The sequence below is a fragment of the Bombus affinis genome, chromosome 2 (assembly GCF_024516045.1).
Source record: "Bombus affinis isolate iyBomAffi1 chromosome 2, iyBomAffi1.2, whole genome shotgun sequence".
In the NCBI taxonomy this organism is placed as follows: domain Eukaryota; kingdom Metazoa; phylum Arthropoda; class Insecta; order Hymenoptera; family Apidae; genus Bombus; species Bombus affinis.
This window is the reverse complement of record NC_066345.1, coordinates 18356491-18378277: the sequence shown is the minus strand read 5'-3', so window position 1 is coordinate 18378277 and position 21787 is coordinate 18356491. Positions and strand designations below refer to the sequence as shown.

The 21787-nt window shown below is 37.1% G+C and overlaps 1 protein-coding gene across 3 annotated transcripts in view; it reads left to right on the top strand.

The window, feature by feature from the left end:
• LOC126928801 (tyrosine-protein kinase Drl-like) overlaps positions 1-21787 on the top strand; it is a 102646-nt gene that overhangs the window by 57844 nt on the left and 23015 nt on the right. For all 3 annotated transcript variants that reach the window (XM_050744611.1, XM_050744614.1, XM_050744613.1), the window contains one exon: positions 13046-13313. In XM_050744611.1, coding sequence (XP_050600568.1) covers positions 13046-13313 — 268 coding nt within the window. The remainder of the gene's footprint in view (positions 1-13045; positions 13314-21787) is intronic.

The following is a 21787-nucleotide window of genomic DNA, read 5'->3' as shown; positions in this document are numbered from 1 at the left end:
GCATTCGTTACTCTAGTAATTGAATATGTATGGATATATTCCGAACAAATGGAAGCTTTTTTGGAGATATATTAACAAGTGTAAAAATTTATGTATTTAGTTACAGTTACGGGTACAACTCTGACTTGGTAATTAAATCCTTATTATCGTTATTATATTATGAATGCAATGAACTTAAACGTATTTAAATTAATATAACTTCGTGAAAAAAGGATGGTACGACGATCTATCTGCGCTCGTGTTAAAGCTCGAAGCTCCCTCTTTCATAATGCCCTGATCGTTCTTTTTCTTCCGGAGACATTGTTACATCGTGTAACGAACGGGCAAGTGAAAAGACTTTTCCTTTTCGAAGATTTTACAAATTCAAACGATCGTACAAAGTTAAAAAAACTTATTACCGAATTTGTTTTAAGATGGTCTTGCGAAGGAAAATCTCCCCTGTGTAACAATCGCTCAAATCTTGATCTACGATATTTTCTCGCCGTTTTACTATATCATATGAATTATATAAGATGTATGGAATGTAGAATTCGTTACTGTCGCAGATCTCATCGATGGTGAAGGGGCTACAGTCGTGGCTCTTTCGTACTTTGGAAAATGTAATTTATTTGAAACGCTATCGATGAACGTTCCGTTCGAAGACAATTCATCGACCTTTGACCGTCGAAGAAATTAATTTCTCTTTGCGGTTCAGATTTCCATTACTGTGGCCAACGCCGTCGTCTTCCTTTCTTCTTGTTTTTTGTTTTCCAGCGGAGACGAATCCGGCAAACCGTGCACACAATGCCGCGCAATAGCACGGCGAAACAGATATGAATCGACGAGGAAGAAAAGAGGAGTATAAAACAGTTATACGAGGAAACAGCGGTGAAAGAATAAACAGCGATGATATTTTTCTCGACGCAAATGTTCTCGGCGTTTCGTACCACGTTCGATAAAGTTAACCAACAACGAGCTCGTAGTTTTAGTTTTATTATCATTGTCCTAAGGCTCCTAACTACGTTTCGTCTCTGTTGATACTAAGATCTTTACGCTGTCCCATTTCGATGCGATAAAGCAGGCAACGAAGTGAAATTTTTGCCAATAGCAAACGTGGTAATGAGTAAAAATATTAAAAATTACAACGAGATCGTCGATAAGTAACGCAAACAGGTGACTCCGTAGTCGTTCTATTTAAAAAAAAAAACTTTCACTGGCGGCAGCAAGTTTCATCCTTTTAACGTGCTTTCCTTTCGTGCATATTATCGTCTTCCGACCGAGTGAACGCCTCATCACGTAGCGGACGCAATCGGCTTGACAGTTTTCCGAGGGACACCGAGAATCCTGGCAGGACAATGCCGGAGGGTGAAAGTTTTCAGCCCTGCAGACACGCGAATTCGAAACGGTCCAAACGGTACTCCGTAAGCTTGACACTTTATTGCTATCACGAACTGAATCTGTTCTGTTTCCATGTTCGCCAGACACTCGATAGTTTCGCGACTGTCTGGGAGATCGTCGATGATTCCGACAGGAGACGAATGAGATTCGCGCTGGTGTATTAGAACGAAACGCCAGAAAATGGAGATCACGTGAGAAAATTGAGCTCGATACGACGAAGCGATAAAAATATAAAATACAAGCGATTAAATGCTATGACGTCGACAGAACGGTTGAAAAACAATTTTTTCTCGCCGATCTCCGAATTTTTAGGAATTTAACATGAAAGCTCTTTAGACGAACGAACAAATGTAGAAACATAGGATAAGATTCTATCGCTGGGAGAAAACAATGTAAAAAGAGGAAAATACGACAAAAAGATGAAAGAAGCGAAAAAAAAATATTTTGTATTAGACTGAAATAAAGAGAGTATAGATGTGAGGATGCGGAAGAAACTTCAGACGTAATTTTAATGATCGCGATTAAAAAGCAATGTTCGTAAAAGAAAAATAATCGAATAATTTAAATACCCACGTTATTAAGTCTATTAAGTCTAAGAGATTAAGTTGGAATTTAGGATTAAGAGGGAAAATTGAAGAGCATGGATAATAATAGACAAAACAGGAGAGAGTAAGTAGGAGGAGGAGACGGGGGGGGGGGAGAGAAAAAAGGAACAAAGGGAATAGGAACAAACGTGGCCAAACGATTACAAGACAAAGTGCAGGCAGACAGAGGCAAGCAGAGCGTTCTCGTATAAACGCTTCCATCTTCAACGGAGTCGAGCATATTGCGTTAACACCGAGGGTGCAAACAGCCTTTGTCCATCTCGCTCGCTCCCTCTCACGTTCTCTTCTTCTTTTCAGCATTCTGTCACGCTTGCATAAACTAAAAGACCCTCTGGAGTACAGTCAAGCTAATAATTAAAGTCGCTAAAACCGCTCGTTAAATCGTACCGCGTCTGCCCTACATCGTCGAGAACGTTTCTTCGGTCTGCAATTAGTAACGCTTGTCCTCTTAATTGACACTGACCAGAATCTGCGCATTAACTTATCAAAGTTACATCCTGTACCTTCGAAATAGGAAGACGAAAGTTTTACGAATCTATCATAAATTAAGTACGTAAAATAAAGTACATTGCAAATAGAAATCGAGATTTCTACGTTATATTCGATTCAATGGTAGAACTATCAAAATCATTCCATCATTTTTTCAAATTTTTTGTTTTCATAATTGTTCGTATCATCATTGTTGACAAAGTTGATATCGACTTTTCTTGAAATAAAAAACTAGGTATACTTATTTTATATTGCTTTATTATATTTCTTTAATCGTTCATCCGTCGTTTATAATAGTTAAGTACATATTAAATGTAAATGTACATTCTAATGCTAAGTGTTGTAATACAACACCGTGCGTTGGTATGTCGTAATTACTACAAATACGATGAGAAATTATTCTCATATGATTCTGCTTCTCATATGATATCGTTATACCATATCATAAATGTACACTGTAGTTTAATGTTACAAAAATGTAGGTGTATCTATTGGTATTGAAATTCCTATAAAGAACAATTTATGTTATCATTACGTTTATATTATCATAAACAATTTATGAACGAATAAAGTAAAGAGAGACTGTTTTAATAAACAGTCGAAACGTTTCTCTTATTCTTACTAGAAGAATGAACTCTAGAAAGATAATCGAATGTTCTCTTTTTTTTTTTTAAGTAATCATCTAAGAAGCTGTTGGAGTTAAGAGAAACGGTGATCTTTCACGTTCTACCATTTGTTCCGAGTCGATCGCTGTGATTAACGATTTTCTCGATCGGCTGCGTCGCGTGGCGAAAGCTCTTTTCTGCTTTTAACCTGTTTACGTGGAATGCACCGGTAAGCGAGATCGCTGAGAGGCGGGCTTCGAGTACATTACAGAGAAGGGTGGTTAATGATTAATTCATCGTGTTGTTAAAACTGGCACCGAGTTGCTTACGTATAAACGTTGTCTAACCGAAATAAACCGATAGAGAGGAAGAAAGGAAACGTGGGATCCCTTTTACGACTAATTCATCCTCTTCCTATCGGGTTACGTATAAAACCATCAAGGTATGTGATTGAGATATCGCGGAGGATTTAAACGCATTCGCGTGTCTCCGAATAATACCCGAACGATGACAAGAGAACCGTTGGTACGACACAAACGAGAAAAGATATGCTCTACCGTGCACGCGACGCCACGCGACGCCACGCCACGCCACGCTTGATAAATGCAGTATATTTGTAACGACTCGCATTAATATTCGGTGTTTGAAAGATTATCGCTCTATACTATGATCGTTGGTAATAATATCGTCGAATTAGTTGACTTTTAATTATGTTAAAATACTTATCGCATGAACATAAATTTTATTTGTTTATTTAATTCGCATAACATTTTTATAACTCGAGAAATCCTTCAATTTCTTCAACTTTCTTGAAAATAAAACTTTTTGTTCGCAAGTCTGAGGCAATTTCGTTATTCTTGTTTTAAACTTAGAATCTCTCTCCAACTTCGCTTACCTGTATCGCGTATTATGCCCTAATGGCCCACAGCATATGAAAGAGATAACGTAAGAAAAGACTGAATTTTTCTAAAGAATATATTTCTAAAAACCAATCGTGATGGAACGATGTAATATTTTCAGATGAAGGTAAATTTAATCTTTTCGGATCAGACGGATGAAGAACGATGCGGTGTAGCGAAAAGTCAACGAAGAATTTCAATTTAAAAATTTGAAACCGACAATGAGATACGGCGGTGGAAGAGTAATGTGGCGAGATTGCATCTTGACTGCAGGTGCAGATGAATTAGTTTTTGTTGATAGTATTTTAACGAAATGTGCCATTCGTATAGATATAGATATATGTTAGTTTTAAATTTGATCAGAACGATAACAAAATGCACGTATAAATTTATTATTGATTTTAGTTTTAAAACTATCACTATTATTACTATCATTACTTATTACTTATTATATCATTTTAATCCCCATGAGTCACAAAATTACACTTGTTTTGCAAAATACTACTAAAAATGTTTATTACATATGTAATTGATCTAAAATCAATTTAGTCACCACCTGACGTTTAGTCACCGAAGAATTTATAAGATTGTCGATCATAACGCCTTTATATAACGTTCATAAGAACAATAGAACGATACAATTGAAAGAGCACATAATTAAAAAAATAGAGACGTATTACAGAAAACCATTTAAAAAATTGCATTTAATGCGCTTAGACGTTTTGCTATATATATATATACACTTAAAAAAAAACCATAAAATATTAATATTACCATAACAGGTACGTTAAAATGTATGCATATTTTTGCAACGTCAAATTTCAGCATTATTTACCTTTATTTGCGCTTATTATTATTCTTAATATGATACGTATTAATTATAATATAAATATAATATATTCTAAAATAGCACAATAGAATTAATTCGGTGGTACAGTTATAAGCAAGTAATAGGGTTGTGCTTGAATATTAATCCGAGTTACAGTTTCTACTTAATATACTTTTTTCAAACCTGACGTAATTTACTACGTAATCTAATGCGAATAATCTTGCGATTTATTTCCATACTTTCTACCAAGGAATTTTAATCACGTTAGTTGCGTGGCCAATAATTGTGCACCGTTTATATCGAGGTTAGTGATCCATGGTCGTGGAAGTTGGTTCGATACGCTATGCAGAAAGTCAATCATAGTAATCGCGGTCAAGGCGAATTAGGAAATACTTATAACAACGTTCGTTTAGCATTATAAGGGCAAGGATCGTGATCAAGCGAGTATGTTAAGGAAAAGAATTAGTTTGGTGAATTCGATCTTTTTGAAAATCGACAATTTAATTTCGATGGTAAGCCGAGAGATTAAATTTTGTTTTAAATGTATAATTAGTTAGCCGAATGAGATGTATCTAAATGTAAATTCAAATATCTTTAGTAAACAATTTAAAATACCTTTTCCTGGCAACTTAAAAAGAGAAAAAAAACTTTTCTTACTTAAAAAGAAAATAGAATTCTCTTCTTCTTGGAAAGAAGCGTATTCTGTACTTTTTAAGCGTATCGTTGTATTCGTGTAAGAAAATTCTTTCTATTTCTGACCAAACTAAAGATACACCTTTATCTCGTCCGCGTCCTAATTGTGTGGCCTACTCTGTAAATATAATATTTAACAATGTGTCGGAGAAATTGAGGTATAAGATTAAATACGTATAGATTAAATACGGTTCTTACGGAAAGCTACTTTGCGATATACATGTATGTGCGAATGCCTAAGCTTTCGATTATTTGGTATTACACTTAACGTATCACGCTTTCAACTTGAGCACTATAGATTCGAGAAACCGTGCATTATACGATATTATCAAATATTGAAATTATTTAAATCCTTAAAAACTTGATCGTTCGTCGTTATGTCGCGAAATATCTTTTCGATTTCTTTCTTCGAGCTGCAGACAGTGACACATAATGTCAAATACAAGCAAAAGTTTTCTTACTTTGAGAAGTCTCGAGGAATGCGCCGAAGCTTCGAAGCAAAGTCTGATCTGTATTTGAAAATTCTCGACGCGCAAGAAGTATCTCTGGTTATCAGCGTCTCTCTCTCTCTCTCTCTCTCTCTTCGCACTTTCTGTCAAAGAGTTCAATTTAATTTCTGCTCTACGACGGATAAGTTCACGGGCTACATGGACGAACGGCAAAGACGGAAAGCCGAATCGAAGCGTAAACGCGTGTCTTTGTCCTCCGCGAGAGCCCGAAACAAGGAAAGAACAATGGAATTTCGTTATTGCGCCAACAGATGGAAAAACAACAAAATGCTCCTCGCAAGGTCTTTCGTCGCGTTTCATTCATTCTCCCTTTCGTTCTTGCGGCTCTTGGCTTTTCTGCCGCTTGTCTCTGAATCGATTCCTACGTGACGAATCGCGTTCCACTTTCTTTCTTATGTACCTTATTCTCAGTGAATCTGACAATTGATCGCGCACGACCGAATCGAGGTCACGCGTGTACAAGCCTTTGTCAAAGATGAAAAAGAGTCGGGTACTTGAGGAGAAAAAAACGGGATGCAGTTGCTATGAATTTAACGCGTACTACGCCCTGGAGGTTATCGATGATTGGCTGCACGCTTTCCAATCGTCGTCGTGTCAGGGTCTTCGATGACCAGCACTGTTCCTTAAAATTATCTTTCAATGACGATGGTTCCTGCAAGTTGGAAACAACAGAAATAAAAACGAAATGCTTGTACTATCTTATCCTGTCTAACTGTATTCCAAACATATGGGAATATGTTACGCACGATGTACAAGATTTGTCAAAGACAAATATAAAGACAAGTCAAATACTCCGTAGTTTTATTCTTTTTACACAATTTTATTTATATTTCACGCAACGTTCTACAAATGATAATAGATGTTTAATATCCTACGTAAAGTGTCTTAACCTAATGTATTTGTACCATGTATATAGAAATATTTATCGTTTTCCGTATTATATCAATGACACTTTGATCGAATGTTCGATTTTCATGGCTTTATATTGTAAATTATTCTATTTTAAATTGCATCAAAGCGTTACATTACATTCAGGAAACATGATATAATTGATTATAGGTGTCTGTCTGAAAATATTGAAATACAGATTGTAAACCATGCGTGCCGATTAATCATCAAAACAGCAGTCATCGGTAATCTTTTTCCCCGCGTTACATGCCGCATTTATCAGCGCAGTTTTTGCATGGTTGCACACTTTTCATCACCCACACTCCATGACACGCACGTAAATACATCGCATTGGAATCGACCAATTCGCTTCGTTCACCGGAATAGCACAAAGGACGCGAATAATCAGCAATTCGATTTAAAATGTCGATAATACCTTCGATTCGTTTAAAATCTTTGATGTCAATCCATTATACATAAATACGATCATGTAATCCTTAAAGTAGTAGCGTATTATTGCTTATATCGTATTTGAATGAAACTTTTCATAAGTATAACGCTGGTACAATTATGTATTACGTTTTCTTTTGAAATACACTTTTCTTCGGATCGAAGGGAATAAGCGTATAAATTATAAAAAAAAAAAAAAAAATTGTTGTACATCATCTTTTCTCGATTCTTTATCGATTTTACTCCAATAATTATATATCATTTTAAAACTTTCATTTCGGCAATCCTTTATCACGATCACGACACAAATTTATCACGATCGGCGAATCGTAACATCCTTCCGTTATATTTCATCTTTTCGCTGCCCAAAATGCAAAAACATACCGCGAGATTGTGGACGTTGTGTAATAAATATAAGAACGAGGCAAATATATTTTATACGTCTTTATATCGATACGATGCATACGTGCAACGATAAGTTTAAGCTAAAGTTTTTGATCAGATAGATTTTTCATTTTGTGTTGCAAAAACGATATTTCAAAGAAATTTAACTAATATTATGTATAACCACGCGACAATGTTTGTTTGTTGTGGATACTACGTTCCATGCTCCTATACCTATTTTTAGATCAAATTTTTCTCACAGTTAGTTTATCGCCTAAAATTATTTCTAATCGGTCAATTACGTAATATTCAGACGCTACAAAATGACGAGGAGAGACGAAAACGATAAAGGGAGATAAAATCTAAATGGAAATATAACGAGTCAGATATATGTTATTCGAAACTAAATTCTCGAATAAAAATTTCGTATTATTCGTATGCTTGGTCATCGCTCGATGTTTGACGATTTTTTTGTCTCTTCTATCCTATCTGTAAAATCCTTTTAGATACTGCTTTTGAAATATAAAATGTAAAATCTATCTGGCCAGGTACATTTGTATACCACTGTAAACGTTTGAATTCTCGCACGAAGTACCGTGTATTCTTTCGTTCGAACGGTCACCGTAACAAAATCACTGAAACAATTTCGAAATATTCGAATAGAGAAGTCCGCATCCATCAGGAGGTCCGTGTGTTTTGTTGATGTTGTCACGGGGCAGGATAGTGTAGCGTACACGGCGTCCTTTTCGTCGCCACCAACAATGCCTATAACGTACGGTGTACGGATTCACGTCGAACGGAGGTTTGTTCCGTACACAATGGAGTATACACGAAGCCGTGCGTGGCCGGAAAGCGGTTCAAGTGTTCGTGGCAGCTGATTCGAAATCTGCGTGCCGGAGTTTAACAGGCCCTGAATGAAAGCAGACATTTCCTAAGTAAACGTTTTTACGTTATTACGAGGATCCTGAAGTGGATATCGAGCAAACGAACGTAACTGAACTCGGTCGATCGACTATCGTTCTCGTCTCTATCAAGATCCCTATTCCTGGACATTGCATCGAATCTCTGACTCAACGAAATTTTACTGGAGCATTTGTCAGATTAACTTATCTCGTCTTCTTCGATAGATGGAATGGACAAGCCAATTTGATCTGTAAATTATAAACTGAGAGCGATATACGTATGCCGTGAATCCTGAACGGAACGTTGATTTATTATGGAATTAAATATAATCTCTTGTATGTTAGGCCGGTATTGCTTTTTACTAAAATCTTAGATCTTATTAGATTATATTAGATTATCTTAGAATATATTAAATGTATTAAGTATCAATGTATTAAATGTACGAAAAATATAAATATTTCGTGTAATATTAATAACAAGTAAGCAATATGATATTAAGACAGAATTAATTTGCGTATAAATTAATTAATCAGAATGTGATATCGTGGAAATTATAAAATATGTAAATATTTCATAAGCATGTATCGAAGAGGAAAATAACAGGCATAATTACGAGATATGTGTAATTTCCAATATTAATATCGAACGAAACCATTTGTTTTGTGAATTATTAATAAGCAGGCACTTTTCGATAAAACAAGAAAAGATTAATTTCTTCTTCTGTTGATAAATTTTTTATTATTTTGAGAACTTGATTATTCTTTCTCACTTTGTGCGAACAAGTCACCTAACTTTATCGAGTACAAAGTATAATATTTCGTTTACGTAATAGATGGCCAAACGTTCTGGTGATTAACAACATCGAGTAATTGTGCAGTAATAAACGTTAATTGCCGTATAATTAAAACATATTACAGGGATGAAAGGAGCTACTGCACATTACGTAAAGATGCTTTTCCTCGATTATCCAGAGATGCAATTGTCCTGGCAGAACAGTCGTGTTTATCAGAGTTACGGTTAATTTCTCTGGCCTAGCATCAAGTGGCTCGTTAACCTTGGTTAATAGAATCGAACAAACGTTCGACTATAAAAATTTTGGTAAACAAGATGATGTTACATCACTGTCTAATTTGAAAGTAGCAACGATGAATTTCTCAAGCAATATACTTGAACAGTACCTTTAAGATATTTAATGTTTTAGGAGTTTGAAAATTTTAACAAAAATAAAACTCGACAGAAGAATGCGAAGAATGGAATTGAGGACTTGGTTTGTATTTCCTTCCAAAGCTTCCCAGCGAATCGTTGTCGTGATTTAAGTAGGTTGATAGCAGCAGGGTTGTTGTCAGCCCCGGATAGAGACGAATGGCTCGATGTCGTATCATTCACGACCCTTATAATAATTATGTGAAAAGGGGCACTAAAGAAGGAAATGTAACAGCCCGCGGCAAGATACTCCCGTTTGAGTTCGTCATCGACTCGAACGGGAGTAAAAAACAGACGTATTTCCAACATGAAATCTCTTTATAATACACATAGAATTCGACAAAATTTCAACCTTTAATTCTTCTGATTAATTAGTCTCCATCCATCGTTTACATTGTAAGAGAGTACTAATTAACGAATTAAGAAAATACGGGAAAGATATAATAAATCCATTTTTTCACAACGAAAGATGGAAGACGATCGAGCTATAAAAGATTTCACTCTGACTTATTTTCTCTTATAATTAAGTTCCTCGGTTAACGTGCGTTAATAATTCTTCGCCGACGGAAAGCTTCTCGAGGAAAAAGTACAAAGTGGCTTTTGCAAATCAAATTGCAAATCAACTGTCTGTGTATGGTTCGCAGCGCATGTGTTCAAGTAGTAGTAAAAAGAAAGGAAAAAGCACATAGAGAAAGAATTGGCAAGATCTTGGCCGAACGAATGCGATAGGCAGGTGTCACGCCATCGCAAACCCCCGGCGCGACGATTACGACGATTACAGGAGGCTCCCGAGGGGTTGAAGAGAGTGGAATCGCCTCCGTTGACATTGCATCACGAAGCACTAACCACATTATTTATGCCACCTCGTAAAACTTGTGGCGTGCCTAAACACACTACTCGTTCCCACCACTCTTCCCCTTTTGCTCGGAAGTTACACAGATCAGAGGAGGGGCAGCAACTTTTGTTTGTGAAGTTTACCACCTCCGACCGTCGCGTCACTGGTATTGCTTGTATCACCGATGGTTGAACCGAGACTGAACGTTACGCGATCCTTACGCCAATCTTGAGTCATGACATCAAAATTCCAGTTTTGACCGAGGAGAGAGATATTGAATGAAAAAATACACTTTATCATCGACGAGGATATAATATAAAGATATATTTATTATTATTTACATATCTATTTCTGCTCACATATTTTATAATACTGTAAAACTATAATATAGATATATATATATAGTCATAATACTATGATATCGTACATTAGCGATAGAATTATAAACAATACGGATATATTTAAATATATCACAATTTTACCACGGTTCGAGAATTTTATTAGCTCATCCCATAAGTTCGTTCCGTTTTTCGAGCGGTTATATATGTTAAGATTGTTTACATACCTTCTGGTTTCATGAAAAAATGTAATCCCCTCTCGTTGTACAACTTCTTCCCATTTTTCAATTGCATTGGTCCCTTATCGTCGTATGTTTATAAATCGACACATGAAATGTATACACAAAAGTTGGCACGAACTTATGGGATGACCTAATATATCAAGAGCAAATGATACATAGGTAATTTCAAAAGTATAAACTACGCTCTTCTTTAATTATATAATACGTAAATTTTAATTGTTTAAAACGATATTGAATATATATGATATTATATATATATATATATAAAGTAATAACGTGACTAGACATCAGCTTTAGTAATATATACATATGCGTAGTTACACAACGAAATAAATTGAAGAGAAAAAAAGATTAATATTTCTCCGTTACAAATAAATTGTTTTATAGATGAATTTTTCGAACCGGGCTCTTGTTTCATCTGTGAAAAATTGTTAGTTCTCTCTTTTTTGCTATAAAAATTTTGTAATTTAATACAATTCACGGAATTAATGAATAACGTTTAATAACATGTCGGAATTTTTAATAAAAAGAAGTTGAAAATATAGAGAAGGCCAATTCATTTAGTTGTTCTGAACCTACGTTATTTAATTCGTTATTAAATTCTATATTATTTAATATTATTATTTTGAATACATTATAACACTATTTAACGTTAAAATCAGATTCTTTCATTTCGGGAGGAAGATTAATTCTTGTATAAATAATAAGGGGAAATGAGTTGTTGTAATAAGTATTATGGTAATTGAACTGCTCAAACGTTAAGTAAATAATATGTGATTTAAAGGAAAGGCAGATACATGTTTCACGTCGGCGAATGATTCCAAGATGATTTTCCATTGGAAGTTTATGGAATTTTATGAATAACTTGGTAGTTTGAAATAGCAACAAGAGAATGGAGTTGTTTGCATCAACGTCAATTTTCGAGCATGAAATAAGAAGCATGCAACAAATGAAGGTAAAATAAGAATGGATCCAGTGTGAAATATTGCATGCGTGTAATGATATGCAAGCCAAAAGGGGCTTTCTCGCCGTTACAACGCCGACGCACGGGTTCTAAGGTACTAAGGCATTTTTATTATACACGTGAACGTGTATTTGATTAATGTAGACGTATGGAAGACATAGATATCGTTAAGTGAAAATTGATAAAACTTTATTTATAACAGCACCTAATCGTGTTATATATGGAACGTTATAAAAATATATATTTTATCAATCTGTTTCCGAAAAGAGGGAAAAATTATTATAAAATAATGTCTTGTAAATTTTTGTTTCTCTTATTTCACATCGGACATCATCGAGAGTGTCTTTGAAACAATTTCGAGAGTTATTAAAGGCTACAAATTGCTTTACGATACGAAAGAATCGAAGATTGAACATAAAATATCGCATGTCTGTAATCGTAGGTTGCTTTAAAAGTTCGTGCTAGAGTTTTTCCACGTTGGTATGCCTAATGAAATACGATTTTCGAGCTATTTTTATTAGGTATCCGTAATCGGTCAGCTCGCGTAAACGCCGTACTCGATGAAAACAAGGAACAACGGGAATGCCTTCGATTTGACGTCCGTTTTTATTCGACCATTTCTACGTCCTATTTGTTCTGATCGAAAGCCGTTTCATTCTCAACAAATTGTAAATCCGAGTGCAATTCAATTCGATTTCATCTTTTCTCGCGATCGTGTGTATTTATTTCTGATGGTATTTTATACACAGCGACTACAACGCGACTATAACGCCTCAACGTGCCATGCGGTGCGTTTATAAAGATCTATTTTCATTTCCGTGTTTACTTACAGTTACCGTACTCGATGGAATTGGATTACGACGTAGTCGGTGTTCCGGGCGGTGTATCCGGAATGATGGCACTGCTTCCTCCCAGAGTGAACGTGTCGGCTAGGGGAGAGGTGCCAGTCACGCTGCAAGTCTTTAGGATCAGGCTACCGTGCTCGGGTCTCGTGAGTGCGCAAATTCCTTTGGCTTTGAGGTTGAACGTCACAGCCCCACCTAGTACCAAATACAACGATACTATTTTAGTATTCAAGAGAAACAAGATTTGTTTGAAAGGTAAGTGACAGAACTAATTTACAGGAATTACAAATTGATGCGCTGCATTTCGCATTATTTCCGCCGGTTAATATTTCATTTTCGTCAAAGTTGCGGCAATACGATATATTTTTTGATGAAATTTGAAAGATACACTCTCTAGGAAAATTTCTAGCACGTTGTTAAGACACGTACGGTTACCTGAGACGATACCACAGACACAAGTTAGATCAAAGGCTTTCACTCGGAGTACGTATATTTTACATACTTGCAATAATTTGCAAATGGTAGAAATACTTAGGAACAGAACGTTACTCGTACTCGCGCATATTAAAAAGACAAAGAAATCGCTCGGCACGAAGAAATTGCTTGAATTTGCCAAATTTTTCTGCTTATTTTTCGAATAGCACGATGTTAATGGAAGTATTATAAATATACAAGTTAATAGAGGAGAATCTCTGGCTTTCACACCGATAAAAGTCTAGCCGTGCGTATGTCACGCGCGAAACGTGTAAACCGTGTCAACGCGTTTACATACAAGTATTTTAACACCGTGACGAACTGTCGATAATTGGTCGGCTTACGCAATCGCAAATTTAATTAGTACGTTCACCGGGATCGTTGAATACCTTCGTTACAAGCAACGCAATTTCGACGTATTCGCGATTAAAACAGAGAGAGAGTCGAGCATTCGTTCCGAGTCCCTTTCGGGCGCGAATTCTATGCACGATTTATGCCCCTTTGTGCAACACGCAATCGGCAACAACGCCGATGCATAATTTCTGAAAGCAGAATTTCGTGTATGCGAACGCGCTCGCCGTGATACCTGTACCCTGTGAAAATCGAGTGATTAAACTTTGGTCGCGCCGATGGCCTGGCTAATTTCGTTTAAATACATCGCACGTGTGCCATATACTGCTTTACCCTGGTAACCTGTCGTCTAACTTTATTAATCCTATTCGACCTGGTAAAACTTGGTTTACTCCTTTGTACGTTAACAACTGGATACCGATTACTGGCCAGATAATTACTCGTTTATCCGCTTGGCAACGAGCAGTGGAGCTGGCCAAGTAGTGTTAAAAGGTTTGCAGGAACGTACTTTCCGAAATATACCGAACTAGCTTAATTAAATATACTAAATATATCGAAAGTTTCAGTCTACGAGCATTTAACCAAGCTCGATTAACGTAACTTGTTATTTACCTAAAAGTCAGCATGGACTTCGTCGATGATAAAAGAAGAACTATTAAAAAGAGGAATAATTAAAATGCGAAGAAAGAGAAAAGAAAGCGCAAAACAAAGAAACCTTTTGTAAACTGTATAGCAAACTTTATATTTTACGAACAAGTATTTCTCAGCAACTAGGTCCGAAATAGGAATTATTTTTTTATATTCGCGATAGTAGTTCGCTATAAATCCAATTCTAGTGCTTCCGGAGACACGAGATCTCCAAATCTCGTGCTTCTCCTGTTCCAGTTCTTCGAACGAAACGTTTCCCGTGGTAAAAAGGATACGATATGATGTACAGACGTGATTCTCGTGGCAGCAGCCGTGGAAACATCCCATTCCCCGTCCGGAAATCGACGAGAACATCGAGTATCGGGGATCTCGAAGTAGTAGCAACATCTCGTCAGACAGGTGGATAGAATCGGACTTGGATGCTGATAGAAACTATACGTGTTTACAGCAGAGCGAGTGAGACGAACGCGAAAGGAGAGGGTCAACGAGAGACCGAGGAAACGAAGTGGAAGAAGGGAAACGGCGGGAGTTGAAAAAGAAGGTGTGGAAAGGAGAGAAGCGAGATAAGGCGGAAAACGAGAAGTGCGAAGGAGAAGATAGAAAGAGCGAGTTGACAGACGCTGATCCGGATCTGGTTACCGGTGCAAGAGGCTACAACGAAAAGCAATCCACCGAATAAAATTGAATCTCGTCAGGAGTCGGTGTATTTAATGAAAGAGAAGAGAGGAAGGATCTCGCTGTCTAAGATGAAGAGGATCGACCACGTAGAAAAGTGGAGTAAAAGAGGTTGGCGAGGGGGTGACAAGGGGGTGGGTAGTAAGACAGCAGGAAGGGCGGGAAATAAGTAAGCAAGCGCTGCGAGGCGAGACTCGTCGACCGATGAGTAGTACTTGCCCGTGTAGACCAAGGTTTCTTCCTCGCCAGAATTTGTTTTCTTCTTCGTTCTAGTAGTAGCCCCCGTCCATCGTGGTCGTACGGATGAGGTTCTTTACTTTCTAAGAGGTCCTACGAAGATCCGAAATCGTTTGGAGACCACTCAAAAATAATCGAATCTCGCGTTGGCTCCTCGAGCGCTCGTGTTCCAGCTATGTATACACCGTTAGGTTGAAAACGTTGGATAACGGTCTCGCAGCAAATATCATGCAAAAGCGCCGAATGAAAAGAGAAATGTCGGTATAGCGAACGATTTAAATGCCGATATTGTGCGAACTTTTCTTCGAATCCAGTAATCCAGAGGGGCAAAGCGAAGGCGATGCGATGTAAAGCATCCAATGGGGTGGCCGAAGAAGGTTCTTCGTACTTTTAAATTTAAGCTATTGAACAAGCAACGTGAATTTCTGAAAGAAGCGAAAAGACCAGAGGAAAATAAGAGGGTCGTATCCTTTTTGTTCGTTTATTTAGTTGCATTAGAAACTACGCAAACTTTTTATATTCGTCGTTCGATCGTACGAGTACCTACGTAAGAGATGACGTACAGGATAACGACGAGAACGTTGAATACACGAAAGCGCTGCTACTAATCTCTACGATAACGATATCGGTAAATCGTACTAGCTGAAACAATTTCAGTGATATAAAGTAAAGTTACGTATATTTTATAATATTATTTTATCACGTTAGAAAATTATTAAATTCACCACTGGGGAACAGTATGTATTATGCAATAATCGGATGACAGGGGAGTACGAATTAACAAAGTCATGTTCGCCGATAAATCGAAATGTTCTTCGTAATTTCATCGCGACAAATTAACGTTAAATGTACTCGTCGATGTACACGTAGTCATGGTATAAATTTAACGACCGAGAACGTTAAATTTATCAAAGATTAACATACCTAATTTTATTTTACCTATTTTTTACTCGTTAAAATCACTCTTTTTTAAGTAATTATCAATGTCTCGTTACTATTTACGTTGATTTGACCAACCATACCATAGAGTCTAGAGTATCAAACAGTAAAGCACCACAGTACCGTTCTATAAAGAAATTTCGTTTATTATTATTACACGACATGTATATTACAGCAATCGTATTTCAAACATTGCAGAAATCTTATATATAGGTCTTGGTGTTCAAGAAACTGGTTCCTTGGAAATACTTGGCAGCGAGTCGCTTACACGTACTAAGAACAGCATTAGTGAAAAAAGAAGAAGCGAATTTTATCGTTTACAGTAAAGCTATAATCGTGTCATCCGCGATACAATCTCTTGATCTGCGCTGTATTTACGTTATATTTACTCGAACATGGAGAAACATGGAGTTGAATTCCGAATTACAAGGACAGATATTATAAAAGAACAACGAGTAAAATATTATATTTTGCTGTCTTCGATCACTGAATATTCCCTCATTTTTAAGTTCGTAATAGGAACGTAGTAGTATTTACGGTAGTTGTCGGAGGATGGTAACTAGATTTTAAATTACTCATCACGGTGAGATTGAAAGGATTTTTCACTCGGTGGGAAACGCCGCAATTTCTGATGAAATTTGTTTCAAGAGAGCAGACGCCGAGCGGTTGAGCGGAAGAACACCGAAGAACACCGTTCGAAGAGGGTCATTCCATTAATCCCGCAGGGACTTAATTCTGAACCTTCGTAAATCTCGGTTAAGGTTTGTTTGATAGTGTCGGATGGTATCGCCTACCGGGATTTAACCGAGATACACCTCTTTTCCTCTAAACGCGCTTTCTCGACTTTGCACTTGTTCTTAAACCTGTGAGTTTCTTGTCGGTGCGTCGACCAAGACTAAGTTTAATCGATCCTACGCCGTCCGCGAGCAACACGAGCAAATTGATTCCTTTGTGCTTTACCGACCGTTAATCTCTTTCTTCGACGTTTTTAATTAAAAATCAAGCGCTGCGGTTTCTTTGGACGTGTCAAACCATCGTCTAAACCGTCGAAATTAATTTTGCGCCAATCGAAACCTTGTTGCATTTGTGACTTATTCGAACTAAATAAGCGTTAGAAAAGAAACAATCGACGATTAATGGAAAATAAGTGACAATAAGACGGTACTTCGTTTTAGTTATACAACTAAAATAAATCTATCGTGAGATTTCAAATACTTAACGGAAAACATTTTCCATCTCCAATATTGCCCAATTTCACGCTTTTATGTATTGATAACTTTGGGAAAAAGGTGTTCTTTTGGCACGAACGGTAAACGTTTTGAAATAGATTATTAACGCGTAGCAATCACATTGGCCGCGTGCATCTATTCTTTTTTCATGGCATAGTACACACACAAACGCATTACCACTCCCTTTGTACTAGATATTTTTATTACAACTTTTTAATGTAGCTTTAAACTACCTATATTTATATGACGTTTTTGCCTTGTGTTTCATCGTAGAATATACCGATGAAGTTTAGCTGGAAAAACTTGGAGCAGCCTGTAGTGTCAACTTAATAACGGCAAATTGTGTTTGTAATGCAATTGATTTTTAGCAGGAGATTCTCAAGACCAAGGGATGTTAAATATTCTTTATTAGCTGCGACAGTAAATAGCGATTCTACGAATGATGGCATAATTTAAATCGACGTATGCTAACTAGGCAGAACAAGCAAACGAACAATTAAGGGTCGGGCAAACTTATCAACAATTCAATTAGCTTCGCGGCAAGCGAAAAGATGAAACAACAAAAGTGTAATGCCTCTCGCGAAAGCAACTTGCAACTGCGATCGCGCGGCGGAAAGAACGAAAAGCAAAGTTACTTAAAAAAGTTTTTCGCGTGGTCTGCTTCGGTGAGTATTGTGCCATGTAAGAGGGGACATTTTAAAAAGATGTCGGTTCCTGCAAATAAATAAGAAAAGATTCCTCTAAGAAGTTGGACGTAACAGGAAAAGCGGCTACGAGGCCGCGCGATTTATTTAACTTTTTCCACCGGCCTTTTCCCTTCGCCCCCTCTCGTTCTTCCTTACTTTTCCTTCGTCTCTGCGCGCATCTCATCGCGCTTCAGCAAATTCTTCCTCGTCCGAGTGTTTCGCGAACGTTTCCGTCGTTATCGTGTAAAGCTCGTCTGTCTGCTTTGCGTTATTTATCCTGGCAACGGCACGAATCCTGTTTTTCCTGCCACTTTGTCTGGAACAAAACGAGATATAGCGCAGGCGGATAAAAAGAATGCGATTCGCTAAAAGCGGGACACGAATTTACGTTGTTCAGCGGCTTGTACTTTCGGTAAGAAATCCTTGTAATATCGAGAAATTGCTTGCTCATGGTTCCAGGTAGTATGCTTAAGAAAGTTTTACATCACTTTGCGAGAATACGTTCTTGAAAAAACTGCGCTTTTAAATTACGATGTAGTTTAATCGAATGAAAACATGCGCGTGTAAGTGCGCGGTGAACAGGGGCGAATGTTTCGGAAGCAAAGTTATTGAGAATGAGTTGCAAAAGTCAACTAAATTAATGTACCGAGTGTATTTATAATATATTTAAGAAGAAGGAGAAGTTTAATAGATATGTTTTCTAGCTATACGTTAGCTTGTTTTATCGCATGAAAGTGGTAAGTTAATTTATTAAGCGTGTCTACGTTCTTGTTGAGTTGAAGATGATGAATTATGTAAAAATAGTTTATGCGAAAGACTAAAGTATGATTTTTTAAAGTATGACGGTATTTTTAGAAAATAAATCGAAAATAATTTCGACGCGACTTTATTTTAAACGAAATAGACGTTACATATCTTTTTTGGTATTTGCAGTCTTAACTTGTACGTCGCGTGGTTTACGTTATCGACGTCAGTTTCTTTATCCTTGATATCGTTCAAGAAACCACACACCTGTACGATGATGATGATTGATCTTGCGAAAACGAAACTTATTATTTTTTAAAATTAAATGTTTAATTAGCACGTGCCAGAGATTGCTAGGAAGAGATTGCTATAAAAAAAATTAATCATATTACTAATATAAATATATTCAACAAAAATGAATAACACAGATATTTGAATATAAATATTTTAAGTGTAAAACTGAACACAGCTAAAGATATTTCGAATACGTTGATTAAAATAGTACTTGGCTCGAAACTCGAGTTATATCGTTGTATAAAATACGCGTGATAACACTCATGACCTAAATCAACTTAATGAATTTCTAAAGCGAACCAAGCGGGGTGGCTGCAAAGCCAACTACCAGCATGTAGTTTCCAAAGGTTTATGTCCACGTATTAAAGGGTACCTATTCATGTATTTTATATCTAGACAAATACACAGACCCGCGTACTTTTACCGTTAAATAAGTAAATGGAGCTTCCTAAGAATTCAAGTCCAGGAAGTGGAAACATGTAATAATATAGTAGGTACCGTGGAAAACAACCGTTAATAAAAAACCATTAATGTAATGTTTTATCAGTTCGTAGCTAGCAGGAAAATTAATTATAAACTGTCATTTTGCTTTATCGTTTGCTTCAGAATGAGAAACATCAAATATAAGTGAAATAGAGAAAAATTCGTCATCCGATTTATTCGTGTTTAGGATGTCTCGAACGACTACGTCTTGATATCCTTGTCTCGATATCTAGAATCGGTCCCGCAAGTAGCGCCCACTTTTTTATTTACACTATGTGTACGTTTCCTGCTACGATACGTTGAAACCATCCATTTACTCGTGCGATCCTACAAATTTTCGGTTACTTATTTCATCGAAAAATCTGGTTCAAAGGTAAAATTAATGCCGTGGCTCGTATAACTCTACTTTTATTAAAGGAATCGGAGCGCTCGGGCTTTCATTAAAAACGTCGAACAGACGGAAGAATGTCTTCAAAGAATGAAAGTATAGTTTCGAAAGCAAAGCGAAGCACCGGTGCAATTTATTACTGTTCAACCTGCCTTTGCGATCCCGTTTGTGGAACAGAAAAGATCCTGAAAGATAAGGAACGGAAATTTAAATCAAAGGAATACCGGGCGTGGAAAACGCGATAGAAGCTTATCAATTTCCAATAAAATTCTAACGATACGAACGTCTTTTATTTCGAGTTATAAATTTCGAGATACAAATCTAGTCGATAAGGCAAACATATTTTCATAAAACACACGAATCACGTATTTAATTCAAATCGTTTAATTTAAACGACCGGAGGAAAATGTCAAGACTTTATTTTTTAGCACTCGAGATGGCAACGCTTCGAAGGAGGCAACCGGTAAAGAGTTATGTAGGATGGGAAGCGCGAACGAACGTGAAAAGAAATACAACGAGATTCCTAGGATGACCGTGCCTTGTAGAAAACTCGTCGTAGTTTGTGGTGAACCAATAGGGTAGGAGGGTCGATTCAAAAAGATGTTGTTCCTTGCGTTCGAGTACACACTTAATCTGTTATTCCACGGTTGCTCCATGCCGCTGTTCGATAGTGGTTCGATATACGTAGAACGGACGATCGAACAGCGCGTCAACGATTGTTCGATAAAATCAATTGTCTTGCTTGCCACGGAATGTACCGTGCCAGGGAGGAGGGAGGGTGTGGTTCGATGGATAAAATGGATCGTCTACGATGTAATGCGGCTTGAACACATTTCGCGAACGTAATACAATTATTTTACGCCATTACGGAAGAGTCCGCTCGTTAAATCGCTCACGAATCTATGTTAATGGCTGCGTTTCTCTATTATTACGCTGTCAAAGTGCATGGCTAAATTTTTTAACCAGATTTCAACGCCGCGTAATGTGTTTCCTTGACTATAGGTTATCGTTAATAATGTGTATATAAATTTAATCAGTTGATCGACAAAAGCGCTTATGACCAAGGTTAAAAATTGCATATATCTTATATGTTTGAACTTTTGATACTATTAATGTAGTATCTAAAATAGGTCTAGAGTAAGGACAAGTACGGATGCTTTATTTGTTGACAAGTTGGTATAGCTTGTGTATTTAATATAGCGATGAATATAATGATAAAGCGTGACAGAATATTCAGTGATAAACAATGTCAAGGTGTTCGTTCGACTTAGCGGCTTTATATACCCGACCTCTCGACGTGTGCTCTTGGATTCTTCAAAGAGGACTGCCTTGACCTTACATCATTTCTTGATCTTCTCGGGGAGACGACCGCCGCTACGCTCGGATCACGCCACCGTTCGCGCCTATCATCGCATATGCCGCATTCTTTTGAAACAGCAGACCGAAATCGACGTTTCTGGAAATCGCTGCTTGGCGGCAACTATGCGCTCGTCGATACATTGTATGTCCCTCGTCGGGCAGATAAGGCGATCCGCCTGCGACATCGTAGGACCGCGAGCGACGGTCAGAAACGCGACCCAT